The following is a 19163-nucleotide window of genomic DNA, read 5'->3' as shown; positions in this document are numbered from 1 at the left end:
GGTGGCGGGCCATGTCTGAGGACAACCTTAAGACTTTCTTCAGATCAGACAAAACGACCTCAACAGTCTCAAGAAGAGCCTAATCATCTACCTTTTTTTTATACTTCTCAAACAAGGCATCAAACATGCATTACATTTACTTCTATACAAAATCCTTCCTGTTTGTTTCTAATGAGAACAATTTATGCACCCTTTAAGCCAATTTTTTACAGATGAATATATTATGGCTATCCCGCCAGCAGTCCATGATATAAAGCAGTTTCCAATCTCAGCAGCTCTCGCATCACAAAGATGAAAACCTGGGAGTCAAAAGTGGGCCTCATGCAGTTTATTACTTGGCACAAGCTCCTACATGTACTTCACCAATAGATTTTAGGTGGCGCTTAACTGTAAAAGGTATGATGCAGTTAAACACCCGCCTGCATTAATAGGCAGGATTTTTTTTGGCCACGTCTTCAGATACTTTCCCGAACCGTGAACATTCTCAACCATGTTAACCCAATTTCCTGCACCTTAAACGGCCAAAGAAAGTGTTGAGAATGTGTTAACCATGCTTCGACAGTCTCAGTTTTATTTTATTTCTGTCATTGCCACAACAGTAAACCTCCACTTAACAGAGAAACACATCACACAGGAGGCAATAAATGTGGAGGGAGACAGATGAAAGTTGGGAAAACAGACTTGTCATTGCCTGCCACCCCCCCCCCCCCCCAAAAAAAACCAAAAAACCCCCCCAAAAAAACCCAACAACTTTGAAGCGACAAAGTGACAGAACTTCTTAGTTGTTCGATGACAGTAACTGTTTTCAAGTTGTCTGTTTTTTTTGTGTGTTTGAAATGTAATCAAATGGCAGAAACCGCTTTTGACACACAGGTGCGTTAACCATAGCAACCAAGGGAGGCCAGGACAGGATCCCGACAGCAGGAATGCAAGCGTCCGAGATATTTGTAATATCTAACCATATCTAGTCAAAACTCTCTCTGCCCCAGCTGCACACCAATGATACACATAACTCTAGTGGCCTGCTCTAAACAGTCCCTCTGCAGAAATGCACTTAACGACGGGCGCTGTGCCCGACGTCAGGAGGCCACCCCGGCCCTCACAACCACGTTGTCTTTACACCCTGCAGGACCGGCGTACAAGTCAAAGGGTTTATCTAGCTGTCAGTCAATTAACAAAGAAACAAAATCATGCATGTCACAAAGGGCTAAAACAAGACAATAAACATACCACATTCCTATAAAAACAAGCCTCAGCTAGCAGCGGTAGGGGGGTCTATTTCTACACGAGTTAGCCAGCCGGAGCTGGGGGAAGGTCAGGAGGGATTCACAAGGAGTCCGTGAGAGTTTGATGGCAGAACTGTACTGTAGTTTCTGGTCAGACCTGAAGTGAGAGGCAGGCCGTGCAGCTTTTGTAGCTCGGTTATAAAGTGGGCATGTGGAGCGGCGGCAAAGTGTCGCACACATTGAACAGATTCATTGGCTTTAAAAGGACCGGTTAGAGGAATATACTTCAATCAAACTGCTTGTCGGACAGTTGAACAGCTTCGGTAACCCCCACACCTTTTGGAAAGTCGCGACTGCATGTGACAATTTCACTGAAAGCAACTAATGCTAACTTTAACGCAGCGACTGGCCGACTGTGTGGCGGTGAGAAAGTAAGCAGGGTTGGACCTTCGCTCTCGAGCCGTCTTTACTTTTACAACTATTTCTGTCCCTTTTTGCGCATACAACCAAGTACAACTCTATGAATTATTTTGAGGAGTCTAAAAAGGTGCAGCCTGATTCTCATATTTCCATGATTATCAGTAGTTTGCCTTTAAATCTGTCGACAGCCAGTGTCTTATGAGTCCGTTTTTTTTTTTAAATTTTTTTATCTGGTCATAGGTTTTGTACCCACTGATTGCCAATGTAGCATCAATGCCGCACTAAAACACAAACCATCAGTTGTACATGTAAGCTTTTCAGTGTTGGTCACCAACCTGTAGTAAAGACTCGTGTCTCAACCCCTCAACCATAGAGAGAGATTCATTATAGAAGAGGTGGTACATCAGTGTCTCCACAGACCAGAGTGTAACTAATGAGGGTTAAGGCCCGTCGATGCCTATTGTCTTTTCTCACCTGCGATGACTGGGTTTCCTGCCATTACTATCATTAGAGCTCTCTCCACCTGCATTACAACAAGCTTAGGCATGTTTTCTGAAAGCTGGCAAAAAACACTTACCCACGTAGAACTAGACGGGGCTAGCTGACGGTGGGTACACGAAAAAATGATTTACAACACCACCCTGACAGACTTACTCCTGTAATCTGCTGATCGCTGATAAAATGTTTAGAGAGGATTTTCCTTTAAAGGTCAAAGTGACTTACTACCCCTAATGAGACAAGCATGGTCTGTTTTATTGCTCCAGTCTGCTCCTGTCTATACTGTTGTTCGAGTGCAGCCTGCTCACAGCCGTTCAGGGTTCCTGTCAGAGCCTAATGACCACTGCAGCCATCACCTGCTGAGAGCAAAACACACGAGGCACGCCCACAGTGCGCCTGCCTGACCGACGCAGCACAACACAGGAACATTTGCAGAGAGCGCTGTAGAGTTGTATAAAACTGTCCACAGACTTCCACCACAACTTCTAATTGTACAAGTGGCAACATGTCAGATGGAGGAGTGTGATGAACAGGAAGTAGGTAAGAGTATCTCAGGATGGGTGGGTGGGGAGTCAAAATCTCATGTCTGGGCTGCGAGGCCCTTCTTTGTCATTAGCGGGAAGTGCGCCTGCTTCCTTTGTCTCCAATTAGTTTTTCTGAAGAGCAGAGAGACATCTTTAAGAGAGGGGTTTAAATAATGACCCTTCATCATGCAGCGGAGGCCAGAGGGAGGAAAAGAAAAACAACTTTACTGAGTGCGCTTTGAACATTTGGAGGCAGAGTGGCGAGTCATGGCAACAGATGGTGGCGATGATGGCAGGGAAAAGACGGAGTGGGGTGATGGTGGTCGGGGGAGAGAGTGGGAAAAGTAAGGAAAAGCAGGAGGAAAGTGAAACTAAAGGTAGAATATGAGAGGGAGGGCGGTGCAGAAATAAGCATAGAGAGATCATGACAAAGAGGAGGACAGCAGAGAAAAAGCAAATCTGTAGTCACAAATGCAAAAAATGGGACAAAAATAAGGTGCCTAGGCACAAATATCGACCTCTGTGACCTGAGTTTCGGATCAATATGCCTCTCTGGCTGAGAAAACTTCTCGGTGAAGATTGAGGAGTAGACGTACAAACCTCAAATCTATCTCTCCTTCTGTGCAAAGCGTTGTTGGCTGAGAGTGATGGAGGGTTTCTGACTCATCTTCACATCATTCCAGACGGCAAATTCCTTCCATAATACAGCAGTCCTGCTGCCACATCATAGTTAACCCCCTGGCCAAACAGGTCGGCTTGTTAAAGAGCTTGTCAGCCTCTCCGTCTTTAATACTGTGTCACATAAATGTCACTGGGCTCATTAAAGATCATACAAGACTAACAGGCCGCAGCTCAATGAACACATCTTTCCTCTTCAAATCTCCAACTGTGCTCCGCTACTAACGCTTTAGAGAAAGATGGAGAGTGAGAGCAATGATATCAGCTGTCTCGTGAGTGGATTCACACAGCGCTCCTACCTGTTAATACCCACGAGGGGAATAGCAACATCTTTTGACGGCATGAATTAAAAGCAGATTTTTCCATAAAGGTGCACTGAAAGGTCTCTTGATTGTCCAATGAAACAGCAAGCAAGCTGCATATACAGTGTTTCTTTTCTCCATTCTGTTTACCGATTTCTGCAGAGTAACCCAGGTCAAACCAAAACAAAGAGCTAAAAACACTTAAGAAACAGATCTGAATAAACCCAGAGACTGCAGGAGTGGGAAAGATCAACAGAGAAGAGAAAGATAGAAAGGAATAAATGAAAAAAAGAAGCTTGCAGGTTTATAGCAGGGCAGCAGCAGTGTTGCAATGAGAAGACTATTTAGTAAATAGCTGTAAACAGAGAGATCTGTGCAGCTGTGCTGGGTTGGATGGCCCATCTAAGGGCTGTGTGTTTTTATTAAACCCCAGTTGGCCCAAATAGTGACACAGCACCTGCATTAAGAGGAGAGGAGGCGAGTGCAGGATTATGAAAGGAAACGAGAAGAAATAGAAAGACCCTGGAAAGGCTAAACAGGATACAAGCTGGCATTGGATCTAAATAGTTTATCACTAATGTGCTAAACTTCAAAAGGAAGAATATACTACTCGCTGCAAGTCAGGAAAAACAAGTTTGGCATTTAAAATGGCATTGTGTGCCATGTTTGTTGGAGGACAGAAAAAAGAGAGACTATTTTACTACCGTTAATAGGTTTCAGCTTGATTTTCTACATTTCCTTCAGGGATTGGTCTAAAGAAAACCATGAAATCTCAGTCAATGGTTCTTCAAAGCCCAATTACATGTCTGAGTTCATCTAAATTTAATTTCTAAAAAGCTGCTTAGCTCGGCATTTAAGTTAAGTTTATGTTAAAAATCTAAATGCATACATACAGTATAAGCATGTTTACCTTAGGGAGCATGGGTGTGGCTTTCTTGCTCTTCTTTTCTGAAGGATCGTCCAGCATGTCGGGCTCAAAGGTGTAGAGCTCGGCCAGCTCGTTCATTGTAAAGTGCCTCTCAATCTGCTGCTGGTCCACAACACGGAATGACAGAGACTGCTTGGTTACCTGCCGCTCGTAAATCTTCTCCTCCATTGTACCCTGAAAGAAGAGAATGAAATAAGGAGATCAAATTACACAGTTACATGAAGTTCCTCTCGTGGCATTGATGAAGCCACTAAAAACTCTCTGCACGTCAAAATTACATATTTTTTTTACAAACAAAACAACAAAAAAACACGGCTCAGATGTAACTCTTCACCTTTGCCTTCATTCAGTACGTGCGGATCTATGAATATGTAACTAGTACCTTCCCCTTGTCTCACAGCGATGTGAGAATGCTGACCAAACATCATAATTGTAGACATCTACTTTATGTCAATAAAAACAGGTATTACAGTTTAGTGTGGAAGTTGCTGGTATATTGAATAATTGAGGTGGGCCACAACTTACATCAAGCAGTTCATTGACATCCACTTACTTATTATATCTATTTGCTGGTCATTAGTGGCCAGTCAAATTGTAAAGTTACACACACACAAAGACACGTGCACAAAGACTAAAGCTCACCTGGGCCAGGAACCGGTAGACATAGACAGTCTTAACCTGGCCAAAGCGGTACACCCTGAAGATACTCTGGACGTCGTAGGACGGGTTCCAGGACGCGTCAAAGATGATGACCCTGTTGGATGCCACCAGGTTGATGCCGAGTGAACCAGCTCGTGTTGAAATGAGAAACAAGCGACCTCTGTGTTGGAAAGTGGCAGAGGGAGGGAAGCAACTTTAAGTACTATTTATGTCCAACAATATTTGTACTTGAAGACATATTAGGAAACCATTTAAACTTGAGATGTTTGAGAAACTTGGTCTCGTAGTGTTGTATTTTATTGAAGAGAGTGAAGGCAGTTCACCTTATGTTAGTAGTGTCGTTAAACTCCTCAGCCCACTTCTTCCTGGTGGTGGCATTGGTGGAGCCGTCCAGGCGATAGTAGTCGATGTTCCTGAACCACTTGCCTTCACCTTCACAAACATATCACAGTTAAGAAATCTGTTTTGACTATTTGTCACCATCTATGCCCCACAAAATCTTCAAAAGCACACGTGTCACCATCAACTGGACCTTTTCCTTGCCATAAGGACTTACTTTGGGTATTATCAGACAGCAGATAGATGGCTGTGTTGGTTACAGGCCAGCCGTGTATAGCCTTCAAGATGGCAACCCCCCCCCACCAGCCTTTTCATAACCAACATTTCAGTATGTTTCCAATTATGGCACTGTGATCTTTTCTTTACAAATTACAAACCCTTGAGCAAACATTTTTTGTGGAATAAAAAGTCAAGGTCTAATCATTTTCAAAATGAAAGCAAAAACAGCTGCTGAAGTTTAATTAGGAACATGACCTTACACCAGCGGCAATGTGTATGTGTGCGTCTGTGTGTGTTTAAGGGTAATAAGCACACTAGCGTGTACAAGAATACATGTTGCATGTGGGCTGTGTTACGAGTCTGAAACTTGCATCTCCGTCAAAACACGTCAGCCTTCTCCAAAGTTACTCTTAACATTTTTTTTTTTTTTTTTTTTGCTCTCACACAGTTCGGTCAGTTTAAAGATACAACGCAAAACCAGAAAAATGAACCTTGAGACGACAACACGGCTCCTTAGCTCTGTGAGGGGACGGGTTAAATTATTGTACATTGCTTGGCAATTTTAGGATAACATGAAACCAAGAGCCGACTTTGAAATCCTAACATTAAGAAGGAAGCTGTTCAAAGACGCACAAAAGGTCAACACAGTTAGAGCGTCCTCAATAAAAGAATGAAAAACATACCTTTGTACAGAGAAGGTCTGTCTTCCTCTTTAGCTCTGGAAGCCAGCTCCAGGAAATCCTCAATCAGGTCCAGAGAGATGAGGGACTGACTGAACACCAACCTGAGGACAAACATAAAGATACAGTCATGTCAGTCTGATTAATCCCAAACACTTTCCAGTAAAACTGCAAACCGAGAGAGAGAAAGGTTTTACTTGCATAAAGTACGGTCACACTTACACTTTGTCATCTATTTCCTCGGCCATGCGCAGGATCTCAAACAGGAGCATTATCTTGCTGGAGTGCTCCAGGATCTCTGCATCTGCGTCGGTGACAAAGTCCCGGTGCCAGTCAGCCCCGGGACTCCCGGGTGCAGAGCTAGAGGCCCGAGCTGTTTGAGATGCACAAAAGGTACAGATTAGTGTTCATAGTCTCACAACGTCGAGCCTGTGAAAAAAAATACATCAAGCCTCACTATTAAATGATTATCTGCTACATCACAGCAGCAGTGTGCGGAAATGTCATAAAATGTGTTTTTCCTGTGTCCATATGCTCAATCAAATTCCTGATCCTTGATAATCTATTTATTGAATTACATTTTTTTCTCAACTTATATTAACATAATAATACAATGACATCTAACATACAGCGACCCCTGAAGCATCACAAAGTCAGCTCAGGTTTGTTTTGCTTTACTTTAGTGGGTGATTATTGCACACAACCCAAAAACACTTTTCCATTGACTGAATCACCTTTAACCAATCAGTTAGAACCACAAAAACTGAATACTGTACTGAGTTCAAACTATGCTGCTTAAGTTGCTATCTAATGCCAGCCATCCAAATCTGCAAGATCTGTCCAATTTCCAGCTGCTAGTATCAGTCAACACTAACTCGATGTTTTTCAGACAATTCAGGAACAAAAACGGAGCTACAAGGCTACTAACATTCAGAATAACATGTGGAAATAAGTGGTAAAGAGCACCATTGGTTTTTCAAACACGGGTGTAACTAGTCTTGTGTTTCAGTGCCAAAAACACTCCAGATATTCCCACACATACAGCTCTAGTCCCTCTTTCATCCAGCCAACGACCCAAAATGCCCACGTGACAAACTTACGTTCCTCAACAACCTCAGGTCTGCTTCGACCTTCTCCGTTCTTGCCACGAGAACTGCTGTTCCACTCCTTGATGACCTCCACATCATCACTGTCCGAGTCATCGGAGCCCTTCTTTTTTCCTTTACCTTTCTTCTTTTTCCTATCAGGACGGAGGAACGCAGTAGAAGACGGGATCAGTGACAGTAACATATGCAGGAGAGAGGGGCCAGTTAAATGAGCTCGTATCGGTGTAAATGTAGAAAGAAACAAAGAAATGGATGTGATTTTACTTTTTTTTCTCGTCCTCAGAGGTCATACTCATGGAGGATTCATCTGTTTCTGAAGCGATGAATTCGTCCATACTGTCCTCGTCGAAGAAACCCTGCAAGAGAGTGTGCACTTTGTGTGAGGCTCGACTGTGCGGTGATATAGGTCAACCAAACACAGAGCGGGATCGTGGGCAGCAGAAATGATGCATAAGGGGAAAATTCTGCTGCGGCGGCAATATGTGTGTTGTTCTCCCCCGGTGCATGACCTGTCAGCAGTACGTTTCTATTGTTTTCCCACAGTGTATGTGTGATTTGTGCTAATGTATTCCCAGTTTTTCAGTTGGTGTTTAGTGTGGTTTAGTTTCGTCTTCCCCAGCCCTACCCTGTTTTCTTTACTGATGTAGTCCAGCTGAAGGCACCAGGGATGGGTCCAGATTCTGCTGAGCATCTGGAAATCCTGGAAGAGTTTGGTCCCCGCGCGGCCACGGCCCCCCTCAAAAGCATTCCCAACACCTGCACGCAAGGGAAAGAGAATGAGAAGGAAGATGGCTGTGTGTTTGCAGTATGCTCTCAATCTCTGTACACATACAGACAATAAAACACAGAGTAACAAAACTTAAACCTTCACGTCTGCCCCTAAACCTGACCCGTCTATTATTTACACAAATCAAATCGACAAGCAAATGCGGAAGCAATGTGGAAACTTAAAAAGAATCTATGGAGGTCAGTATTTAAATGTCTAATCTCAGTCGTCTAATATGTTCAATCAGCTGCTTCCCAAAGTGAGCGGCAGCATGTTGGCCTGCACTGACCCCACGAAGTCAGAAGTTACTACGAGTATCAAACAAGCAGCAGCAAAAGGAGTCACCCTGCAGACTGACTGGTGGTCCAAAGACACCACTGTGGAGGTCCAGAGCCAAAGTCACAACATCAGCAGTGTGCACTGCGGACAACCCGGCCTAATGAGCCACAGCACATCCCCCCCCACACCACTCCTGCTCTAACATACCAGCTCTCCTGTTCTTTGTTTTTGGTTTTGGTGTAAAACCTCCGGCCCCTACTGCCTCTAAATTTCTTTTCCTTTTCCTTTATGCCCCCACACCCTCACCCCACCCCCTTTTACCCTACACCCTCTGCTCCCTCTCTCCCAGAGCTCTTCATTAGGGAGACGTGGGAAACTGGGCTTAAACCCTGCCTGCGGCACTGTGCCAGCTGCCACGCACACACACACACGCACACATTCTTGAGAGGAAAGTCCACTAAACGACTTAACAAAGCTCCACCAAAAAGGCCTTCCATTTATCCAAAAACCTTGTCTGAGTAAGCGACATCCAGTAAAGAGAGCACTTTTAGGAGAAACAGGACTCCTGCAGCGGCTTTAGCCTCGTCCTGGACTACACGGTTTCCAGTGGAATTCTCAAATGAATTATATTTTGGTCTGAGCGTAGGCTGAATATTTGTCTGTGCAATCAGACTTGACATGGAAAAAGCCCTGCTAGCCGCTGCTGACACCCAAAAAGTTCACAATTGTTTGAACCAAGTAGGTCAAGTGACCGCCGCCATTCTCCAGACCCTGAGCTCCACAAAGCTTCATGAGATCATGGCTCTCACCTGTGAAGTGCTCCAGGTAGTATCTGTAAAGTTTACACTGGATCGGAGTTATTCTGACCGACAACACGTACTCGTGTTTGGGAGGCAGGAACTTGGTGAGTGCTGTGTAATCTTTCCTCTGTGGAGAGCAGAAAGAAATTATTCTCTTTAGGAGGCAGAAATAAATAAATCAAACAGAGGCTGAATTAACAGTTTTACACATTTAGTTTTACCTGGACACAGCCAGCCAGCATCTCATAGAGAATGTGAGCCCTCTTCTTCATGATCCGGACATCGTGAAGCGTGGAGTCGGCGCACTGACCGTTCTGGATGGGGTTGATGAAGCGGTTCCTGAACTCCTTAACTGACCCGAGCAGGTTTTCCTTGATGAAGTTCACCATGCAGTGGTCTGGTAAGACGGAGGTAAAAATTTACATTTTGACAGGCACACAAAATCTTAACCTACCATCCTCTGAATAAAACCAGTTTGTCAATTACGGAACCTTTTTAATATATGGACCACACAGAGAAACAAGGAAGTCTCACATTCAATGAGGTTGTTTTGGAGAGGCGTTCCCGTCAGCACAACCCTCCTCCTCGTCCTGATAGAATTCATCGCTTTGGACACGGCAGAAGCTTCATTCTTCAGGATGTGACCTTCATCGCAGATCACCAAGTCTGGACCTGGTGAGAAGGAACAAGGACATTTTTAATTTGGACAATTTTAGGTATGTCACAACAATAACATCCCACAATAAACAGTTAAAAAAAAGAAAAGAAAAAAAAGAATACAGTAGAGGTCTTTTTCAGCCTGAGATCTAGTGTCAGAGATTTTAGCCTCATTTAATGTTAAAAGCTGGCTTTTTTGAGCCACATATAACTGATGTTATCTGTCTGGGTGTAAACAAAGCTAAAAGGTCAGCAGGTTAAAACACTGGCACTGTTCCTGCTCAGGGGTTTTGTAGTTTGGCCTTAACAATGTGTAGTTTACCAATTAATGGAGTGTTTTTATTGCAATTTCCAGCACTTTATCTACTTATTTTTGGTCAAAAGAAGTAAAGCACTGCAATCTTCCAGTATTAGCTGTGTGCTTGCCAAAAAGCAAACTTCACATTTGAAAAAATAAAAATCAATAACATTAAGTTTTCTGTTACATGTATTTTGTAAAGAATTTTACGTCATCAAAACAACCGTAAAGTTTCCCTGGAGTGCCAACTCTGAAATTGAGATGTCTATAAAAGGTGGATTGGATGTCAGCTGGGAATTTGTATTAAAAATCCAAATTTATGTTTGTCAAGTGTATGAATGTAATCTTGAAGTGATTAAAAGCTGCATTAATTAAAGATACGACTGTCCGGGCTGGGGCCGCTCCGCCAATAAACAGATCATTTTACAGACAGCAAAGAGAAAGGTGGCCCAAAAAGGAGTTTGTTTTTTTCTGCATTATTTTTTACAATTGTGTTTTCTTAAACTTTAATAAAACTTAACAAAACGCCGTACCTGGATCTACCAGCGTCTTCTGAAAGGTCTCTTTGAGTTTCTTGCTCTTGATGTTCCGACCCTGCGTCAGGTTGCGGTACATCTCGTAGCCCATGATCATAACCCCACCTGACTCTTGCCACTGCTGGAGGGCATACGAGCGCTCCTGCGGCCTCTTTACTGTGGCCAGCTCAGTCACCTGTCAAACGCACCAAGGATCAGTATGCTAAGCGGCGCACTGCTGTCAAACAGAAACAGTTTGAACGGTTACAAGAGCGACGTCTTACCTCTAAACTCTCCTCATCCTTCATTCCTACTTGCCACTTCTCAAACTCGGTGAGCCAGTTGAGGACAGTGTTCAGCGGACAAACCACCAGTGCTGTGGTGAAATCGACCTTATCACAAAGCAGCAACGTGTGAAGGAAGGTCACCACCTACAGGGCAAAATGAGAACTACAGTTAAACACACAGGGACAGCAAACCGCTTTGAAAACACTGATTCACAAAGGATCTGACAAGTACACAGAGTATTACAAAGTATTAAGAGTCACGTCAGGAAAATAAATGAGAGGAAGATGTTTTATTATTTTGCATTTTGAGAACATGTCAAACTTGCGGTGTTAGTGCCAGGCAAACAACATTTTGACTTTAATCTCAACATTTCCACTATATTTACAGCATTCAAAACAAAGTCAAATAATCTTCCTCTTCTTATTCCTTTGCTTGATGTGAAAGAAGTTGATCTGATGAAAGTAACTGTTAAAAGTTCTTCCAAAGTGAACTGTGTTTTATTTATGTCAAAACAAAATAACAGTTCATGCAACTTCAGTTTCTTTTATTCCTATTGCACAGCTTCAGTGGTATTTATAGCCCAGACAACAGAGACATGCTGTGTGTGTTCCTCACCTGCAGAGTTTTCCCCAGACCCATGCAGTGAGCGAGGATGCAGCCAGAGCCGACAGATTTCTCAATCTTCTTCATGGACTCACAGCAGCAGTCCCACATAAACTGCACCCCTGAAACACAACACAAAGACAGAGGGGCCGACATTAGTCTGAAGCATCTTACCCTTGTTCCACTGATATTGCTGTCAGATACAAATGTTTTTTGCGACTGAATTCACTTCTTCCTTACCATCGACCTGGTGAGGTTTGAGCTTCGTGACGAGGTTCCTGTGCACCTGCAACAGCGGCTCCTTGGTCTCTTCATCCTCATCCAGCACCAGCTTGGTGGTGATGGGACAGGTCACCTGGGAAGACTCCTCCACCACAAGCACCTGAACACGGTTTAGAGGTAGGGAAAAGAGGGACACACAAAAAGATGGAATTTGCTGAAGTCAATCATGTATAACCTGAAAGGAAAGTACAAGCTCATATCCTGCAATCTGATCATTGAACTGTAATTCTGCAAGAGTGCTAATGGACAGCTTTCATCTTTCTAACACAACTAAATATCTGCCGTTTTATCTCTGACCAGATACATTTACATCCGGACATCTTTATACGAGAAGAAAGATGAATTACACTAATGGATCATCACGCACCGTATTTACCTTTCTGAAAAAACAAATGACCCTGCATGGTATGAGGGTAGTTATGCCATACTCTTAACTCTACTAAAATATTTTATTATTTTTAAAAACAAAAACCTAGCTGCTAATTATGTTGTTGGCACACTGGTGCCACTGAATCATGAGCGTGCTGCTCTTGGCTCATTAATGTTCGCAGGAAAATTGAACCACTCCAACTTGACTTCTCCACAGAGTTGACTGAGTCTTATATGAAGCCAACTTGACCCGAACACACACCCACAAACAAATACACGCAGACAAAGCTGGTGTGACCATCAGGTTGAACAAACTGAGGCAACGACGACAAATAAGGGTTGGAGTGAGAGGGCACAAGAGTTAAAAAGATAGCTGTGTCCTTATCAGTCGCATCAAACAGCTGCACAGCCAGCTGTGGTTCTGTGTGGCCATCATCTCCCTCCCGTGATTCCCTCCAGATAACGATGTTTGGTTTGGTCGCACGGCTCCGCCCACCCACTAACTGCTTATGTGCGGTTATCTACATCACCGTTTAAATACAGAGGAAGCTTTTGGTGCACCGTTACAGACTTGTTTTACATGAACACCGAGGTTTATAAAAAAAAAAAAAAAAAAAAAAAAAAAAAAATGGTAAAAGCGTGGCTGCAAAGCTCAATGTATCCTGAAAAAGATGTCACTAATTGTATTAAAATTGCGATCTTGATTCATGCCACTGCTGCATTTTCATTAAGGACAATAGCTGCATAAAAACCAAGTGCTCCTACTTTCTGCAAAGCAGCAGAAACCCACATTGAGGAAAATAAACCCAGTGAGAGTGAGTGAGAGACACTGGAGAAAAGACAACACTCGTCCAAAGGTTGTGTAAGCAACAGAAGAGACTGAAGTTTACGGTTTGTATGTTCAGTGTCAGATTCAGGAAGCTGCTGCATTTAAGCTAAAAACAAGAGTGCTTCCTTTCTGTTGTCCAGTTGATTTACAGGTCCAACATCAGGCACCATGTTTTTTGTTGCGTTTCCTTCTGTACCAGTTAAATGAGGGCAATAATCAACTATAATGAGAACAAATTAGAGCGCGAGAATTGTGATCTCAATTCCAAGCAAGAAAAGTGATATTTATTCAATCTAGAGTCGTGCAGCCCTCGTGTGCAGGTGTTCCTTCGAGTGTACCATTTTAAAAGCATCATAATTTCACCTGTTTGCTGCATGAATGTGACCCGAACCCGATGTGATGGTGAACTGCTGATCGGATAGTCAGGCAGCTTAAGAAATATCGGGTAAAAAAAGTTGGTTTCCAGTCGTTCCTGTGAGCTCCCAAACCGGCATTAACAACCACATCACGCTGTGTGTGATGAGATGTGAGAGGAGCCGAGGATTTAACTTCTCTCACTACCTCTCTCTTTTTAATTTTTTTTATTTATTAAATTTTTTACTCGAATACTTGTGTTACTTTTTACGTCAATAACTGAGCGCAAAGTCATTTTGACGAGATGATCTCAGAAATGTCTTCCACTATCCCTGTTTTTGGCCGACACGTCGTACTTGCAGGCCATGTGACACTTATGTTTCTCACACTTTGGAGGAGTAGATTTGGAGTTGAATAATTTTAAGAGTGTTACAAACCCGCCCGACTTGCAGTGGTTCTTATTAAAACCTCGCTCTGTATCTGGCTGAATTTTCAGAGAACCGGTGTTACCTTGGCAATTCACTTGGGTATATGATTTGGTTTAGTGAGTATACAGTGTACACGTTCCACTGCTGCACGGCTCATCATTAGCTCCTCTAACACATTTCCACGTAAAGGACTAAAATGTCCTCACAGTATCGAATGAGGCCTTGAACATTTAACCTGGTATTCAGTGTTACTGGGTCACTACTCCACCGACGTGGTGACGATGCGACAGCTCTGGGCTTTGAAGTCTGCATTTCCAATAACAGCAGGACATTTCATCGGTACCTCTCTGAGTTTCTCCCTGAGTGCCTCTCTCTCAGCGATACGTTTCCTCCTGTCCTCCTCTTCCTTCAGAGCATCTCTCGTCTCCGTCCGCAGACTGTTGACCTTCAGGATTTTGCGAATCTTTTTGCGGCCTTTGCGCGCTTCATCTTGGTCGTCTTCATCTTCCTCCCCACTCTGTGGAAATGAACATTAAAAGTTGAGCCCTCTGATCTTTAGCCCTTAGGAAACATTTTTATCAGAGCAACCCTGAGATTCATTTGTGCCCTCAATAATCCTCACAACACACTCCAGGGTAAATTGAAATTACATTTTATGCGTCATGCATGACTGGACTAGCAAACTTCATGCGGGTCCATCACCTCCACCAAGGAAAAAATAAAGTCTGGGACAGTTCAAGAGTGCATCGCATTTAAAACACCTTCTCATTGCTGGAAGAGGAATCCTGAACTTTGATCCTGCGTCGCTTCTTCTTCTGCTTGTAACTTCTCTGTTTCTCGTCATCCTTCTTCTTTGAGGATCTGCACATACAGAGCACAATTTAACTGAGCAAGAGCAGCACTACGTGAATCCAGATCCACTGGCATTAGAGGAAACTGCTGTCACTGATTGGACGGGAGATCGATCTTCTCACCTGGTCTTTCGACGCTTCTCATCTTTATCTGATTCGCTGACCTCCTCACTGATCCCCGACTCTTCACTGGACTCGGACTTTTCAAAGTCGGAGTCTGCAGAGTCGTCGCTGCTCACTGACAGACAAATAAAGAACCAAGAAAGAGAGTCACTTTACGGTTAATGATTTGAAAATATTTGTAAACAGAGTTAGACAAATTAAAGATTAAGAAATTGACCTTTCTGCCCTGACTTCTTCTTGCCCCCTTTGCTCTTCTTCTCAGCTTTCTCGTCTCCTGATTCACCCTCACTCAGGGAGAGTTTATGACGAAGCAGTTTGTGGCGTCTGCCTCTCTTCTTCACTTCAACATCAGAACCAGAGTCTTCTGAATCGTCATCATCTTGACGGAGAGAAACAAATACTTTGAGCCCAATCACAGTTCGGAAGACTTGTTAGAAATTGACAGGTTATATTTAGTAAATATGGAACCTTGCTGCTCTTCTTCTTCATTTTCTTTTTTGACTTTCTTGGAGTTCTCGTCCTTATCTCCTTCATCATCAGAGGAGCTCTCTGCTCCCGAAGAATAGTTAGATTTGATTTGGGCGAGAAGCATTTTCTTAGCAATCCTTTAGGAAAAGAAAATACAGACAGACAAAACAGGAATGTTTAACATGAAGCACACAATATAAAGGTGCTTTTACAAAATGAGTTTAATTAAAAGAGTATGAGCAAAAACATTTCAAGTGTTTCAGTCTTACCATGTAAAGCTCCCTGACATGACTTATGTTGTAAATTAACACTATAGAATTATAACTAATTTCATAGTGAATGCTGCCCAGTGGACACGTTGTGAAGTATTTCAAATGAAAACTTTCTTCCGTGTTCTTCGCTTAGCGAGTCAAGTATCGAGTATACTACCTCATCAATACATTTAAGCCTTTCTACCCAATAGATATGTAGATGTTTTCATCGCTGACCTTGAATGATGACGACAAATTGAAACTTGACGTTTTCTAAATACCTGTTTTCAGGATCATCGTCGTCATCTTCACAAACTGGAGCGCCTTCCTCTTTTGTGTCCCCTTCATCTCCTGTACAATAAAACATGCAATCAATGGAAGAGCATTCACGTCATCAACATGGCTCTGTCCTGCAGTAACGGTGCAATTTGTAACGATAAAACATATTCATATTATGATAATAGCAACATTTAGACTTATTGACGCAGCATAATATTATGAATCGAGCAACCTGCGCAAAGCAACAAACTCAAAGCAGCTGTTTTCTACATAATCTGAATCTCACCGAGTTACTGTTGTTGTTGTTCATAAACTAAAGAACTGAGAAAGTGTTACAGTTAAATGTTTTACTGAATATTTGAAGACAAACTGTTAACTTTACACTGACATATAAAAATATTACAACTATATGTTCTTGAAATTGATTACAAAATATTTTTCAGTATTTTGTGATATTGTCAAGAACATCCTCGTCGCAAAAACACCGTGAAAGGTCTTAAGATGATTCCATCCATCATTATTACCCGCTGTATCCTGAACAGGGTCACGGCCTATCACAGCCCCATATGTACGTACAAACACGGAAGTGTGAATACATGTGCCAGATGAGTAACTTCCCGTAGCTATAGCAACTATACACACTATATATAATCTCATGTGACTTCTGACAAGAAGCCAAATGACTGAAGTTTGCAAAATATAAAACCCTTCTTTTCATGGCTGGATTTATAAATTACCTGAGGATTGACGGAAGGGTCCGCTGCCTCCCACCAAGTCATCCTCCACAATGGGTTTGATCTTTTGCGCGTCGCTGTCCTCTCCGGAGTCACCTTCAGCCTGCTGCTCCTCCTCATCCTCACTGGAGGACGACTGCAGCTTGGAGGCTGCTTTGGAGCCCTTTGCTTTGCGCTTCTTCTCATAAGACCGCTTCCGATCTGCCCCCTTCCTTTCAGGTGAGTTTGTGTCTTCCTCTTTTGCGTCATCTTGCTTCTTCACACGGCTAGATCTCCTCTTCGCTGTGCTCGCTTTACTCTTTTTCTCCTTCTCCTGGTTGGAGTCGGAGTCTGAGGAGTCAGAGTCTTTCTGCTTCTTTTCAGAAGACTTCTTTCGACTGGCCGCCTTTCTCTCAGGTGAGTTTTTGTCTTCTTTAGCTTCCTCCTGTTTCTTCACACGGCTCGATCTCCTCTTCGCTGTGGCTACTTTACTCTTCGACTCCTGGTCGGAGTCGGAGTTTGAGGAGCCTGAGCCGTTCTGTTTCTTCTTCTTGGACGTCTTCTTTCCTTTATTCTCTTGGTCTGAATCAGAGCTGTCAGATTTCCTTTTGCGTTTGGCCGAACTTTCTTCATCATGTGTGGATGCGTTTTCTTTGAATAAGCGTTTTTTAGCAGTTGCACTTCCCTGTTCCTCATCTGTGCTCTGGCCTGCTGCAGCCTTCTCTAGCAGTACGTGAGGAACTTCATCGGAGTCGGAGTCTTCTGTCTGTTTCACCGAAGCCTCGGTCTGCTTCCCATCCTCTTGTTTGGTGCTACTTGATCTCTTGGACGATTTGGCCTTCTCCTTGTCCTTACCGTCTTCCTCTGACTCAGACTCAGAGGACTCATTCTCAGCCTTCTCAGCCTTCTCAGCTTGCTTCCTCAAAGGAGTGGTCTTCACTCTACTAGAGCGGCGGCTGGGTGGTGGGCTGTCTGTCCCATCTACTGTATCCGAGGCAGCACTTTTCTCCTCCTCGTGTTCTTCTTTACCCTCTTTCTCTTTCTCTTTTTTTTTGGACCTGGAGGAACGTGACCCACAAGTTGTCACGACTGGCACAGGAGTCAGTTTGACAATGAGGTTCTTGACCTTGGGTTGAGGGGATTGAGAGTCTGTTGTGTTTTCATTTGACTTTGTTTCAGTGTCTGTGTCCAAATTGGTGTCAGTCTGTGAGAGCATGGAGGAATCTGCGAGACTCTCCACCATCTGAAAGAGCTCTTCTGGAACAGAAGGAGGCACAGACATAATGTCGTGATCTAAGGACATTTCACCAGTTGGCACTAGCCCCTCATCACATACTTCAGTTTTAATGATCTTTTTGGTTACATCAGTTTCTGTTTGGTGGTCGGTCATTTCCGGCTCATTCGACACTTGATCATTTTTCATGTCCTGCTCATTAGGTGGCTCCGTCTCCATCTCTTGAGCAACCTCAGCCTCTTCAACTGAATCCGCCACATTGTCCGGGTGATCGTTTTCTGCAGGTGCCGCAGCATTTGTGCTCTTTCTCACAACATGTTGCCCTTCGTTACCATTCTGCAACTCCATGCTTTTGAACTCGGGATCCAGAGCCTCCTCCAAAGCACTGTGGGCTTTTTGCAAATCAGAAAGGACGGCCTTGAAGGCCTTCAAATGCCGATACCTGATAGACTTCTCTCCCTGGTCCTCGGCTGCCTGCTGGATGAACTGGATGAACGTATTGTTCAAACCTGTTGTAGTTTCAACAAGCTTTTTTGCTTTCTTTATAAGTTCTTTGGGTAGCTGCAGTTTTTTGTAGGAGAACGTCATGGTCCCAGAGCCTTCAGTGTGTTCTTTTCCATTGACGACTGCTTTGTGCTCTTTGGCCGCTTTGTTCTTGTGCTTCTTGCTCTCGCACTCCTCGGTTTTATCCGTTTTCCGTTGCTTGAGGTGCACAAGTTCCTGCTTCTCCATGACGCGATTGCATTTGGAGACCAGATCCTGGAGGGGCTCGGATCTGCAGACATAGCAGTGCCACTTAGAGTTCTCGTCAGTGATGTCCGACAGCTCCTTCCTGCCCAGGTTACGCAGAATGCACTTCTTGCAGAAGGCGTTGTTGCAGTAGTCACAGCAGATGAGCTTGCCGCCTTCAGCGCACCACCTGGGGAGAAGTTCAATAGTGTTTGAGGTCAATTAGAAAATGTTCAAAATAGGAAAAATATGAGTAAAAATAATTGGCATATAAAACAAAAATTGATTTGAAAGAAATGCATGATGATAAAATAAACATTTTCAATATTTCATTAGATGGACATTCAAGTAGTTACGCTCTTATACATTTTCATTGTGAATCCTATTATACACAAACAATATTAAAGTCATATAGCTAGATAGATCGATAGTTACTTTATTAATCCCACAAGGGGACATTTTTTATA

General features: G+C 43.3%; 1 protein-coding gene across 3 annotated transcripts in view; it reads right to left on the bottom strand.

Moving 5' to 3' along the window:
* atrx (ATRX chromatin remodeler) overlaps window positions 1-19163 on the bottom strand; it is a 31392-nt gene that overhangs the window by 8777 nt on the left and 3452 nt on the right. For all 3 annotated transcript variants that reach the window (XM_069171336.1, XM_069171338.1, XM_069171335.1), the window contains 22 exons: window positions 16758-18886; window positions 16023-16092; window positions 15491-15627; window positions 15240-15401; window positions 15023-15137; window positions 14810-14909; window positions 14392-14565; window positions 12027-12168; window positions 11799-11908; window positions 11180-11326; window positions 10914-11091; window positions 9960-10097; window positions 9647-9822; window positions 9435-9552; window positions 8206-8336; window positions 7845-7936; window positions 7575-7714; window positions 6697-6847; window positions 6478-6578; window positions 5560-5668; window positions 5219-5396; window positions 4559-4750 (listed from right to left, as the gene is read on the bottom strand). In XM_069171336.1, the coding sequence (XP_069027437.1) occupies window positions 4559-4750; window positions 5219-5396; window positions 5560-5668; window positions 6478-6578; window positions 6697-6847; window positions 7575-7714; window positions 7845-7936; window positions 8206-8336; window positions 9435-9552; window positions 9647-9822; window positions 9960-10097; window positions 10914-11091; window positions 11180-11326; window positions 11799-11908; window positions 12027-12168; window positions 14392-14565; window positions 14810-14909; window positions 15023-15137; window positions 15240-15401; window positions 15491-15627; window positions 16023-16092; window positions 16758-18886 (4990 nt within the window). The remainder of the gene's footprint in view (window positions 1-4558; window positions 4751-5218; window positions 5397-5559; window positions 5669-6477; window positions 6579-6696; window positions 6848-7574; window positions 7715-7844; window positions 7937-8205; window positions 8337-9434; window positions 9553-9646; window positions 9823-9959; window positions 10098-10913; window positions 11092-11179; window positions 11327-11798; window positions 11909-12026; window positions 12169-14391; window positions 14566-14809; window positions 14910-15022; window positions 15138-15239; window positions 15402-15490; window positions 15628-16022; window positions 16093-16757; window positions 18887-19163) is intronic.

The sequence above is a fragment of the Embiotoca jacksoni genome, unplaced genomic scaffold (assembly GCF_022577435.1).
Source record: "Embiotoca jacksoni isolate LCO1_2020_lvr unplaced genomic scaffold, fEmbJac1.0.p SCAF_5, whole genome shotgun sequence".
Classification (NCBI taxonomy): domain Eukaryota; kingdom Metazoa; phylum Chordata; class Actinopteri; family Embiotocidae; genus Embiotoca; species Embiotoca jacksoni.
Note: the sequence above shows the minus strand (reverse complement) of the source record. Positions and strands in the feature narration are given on the sequence as shown.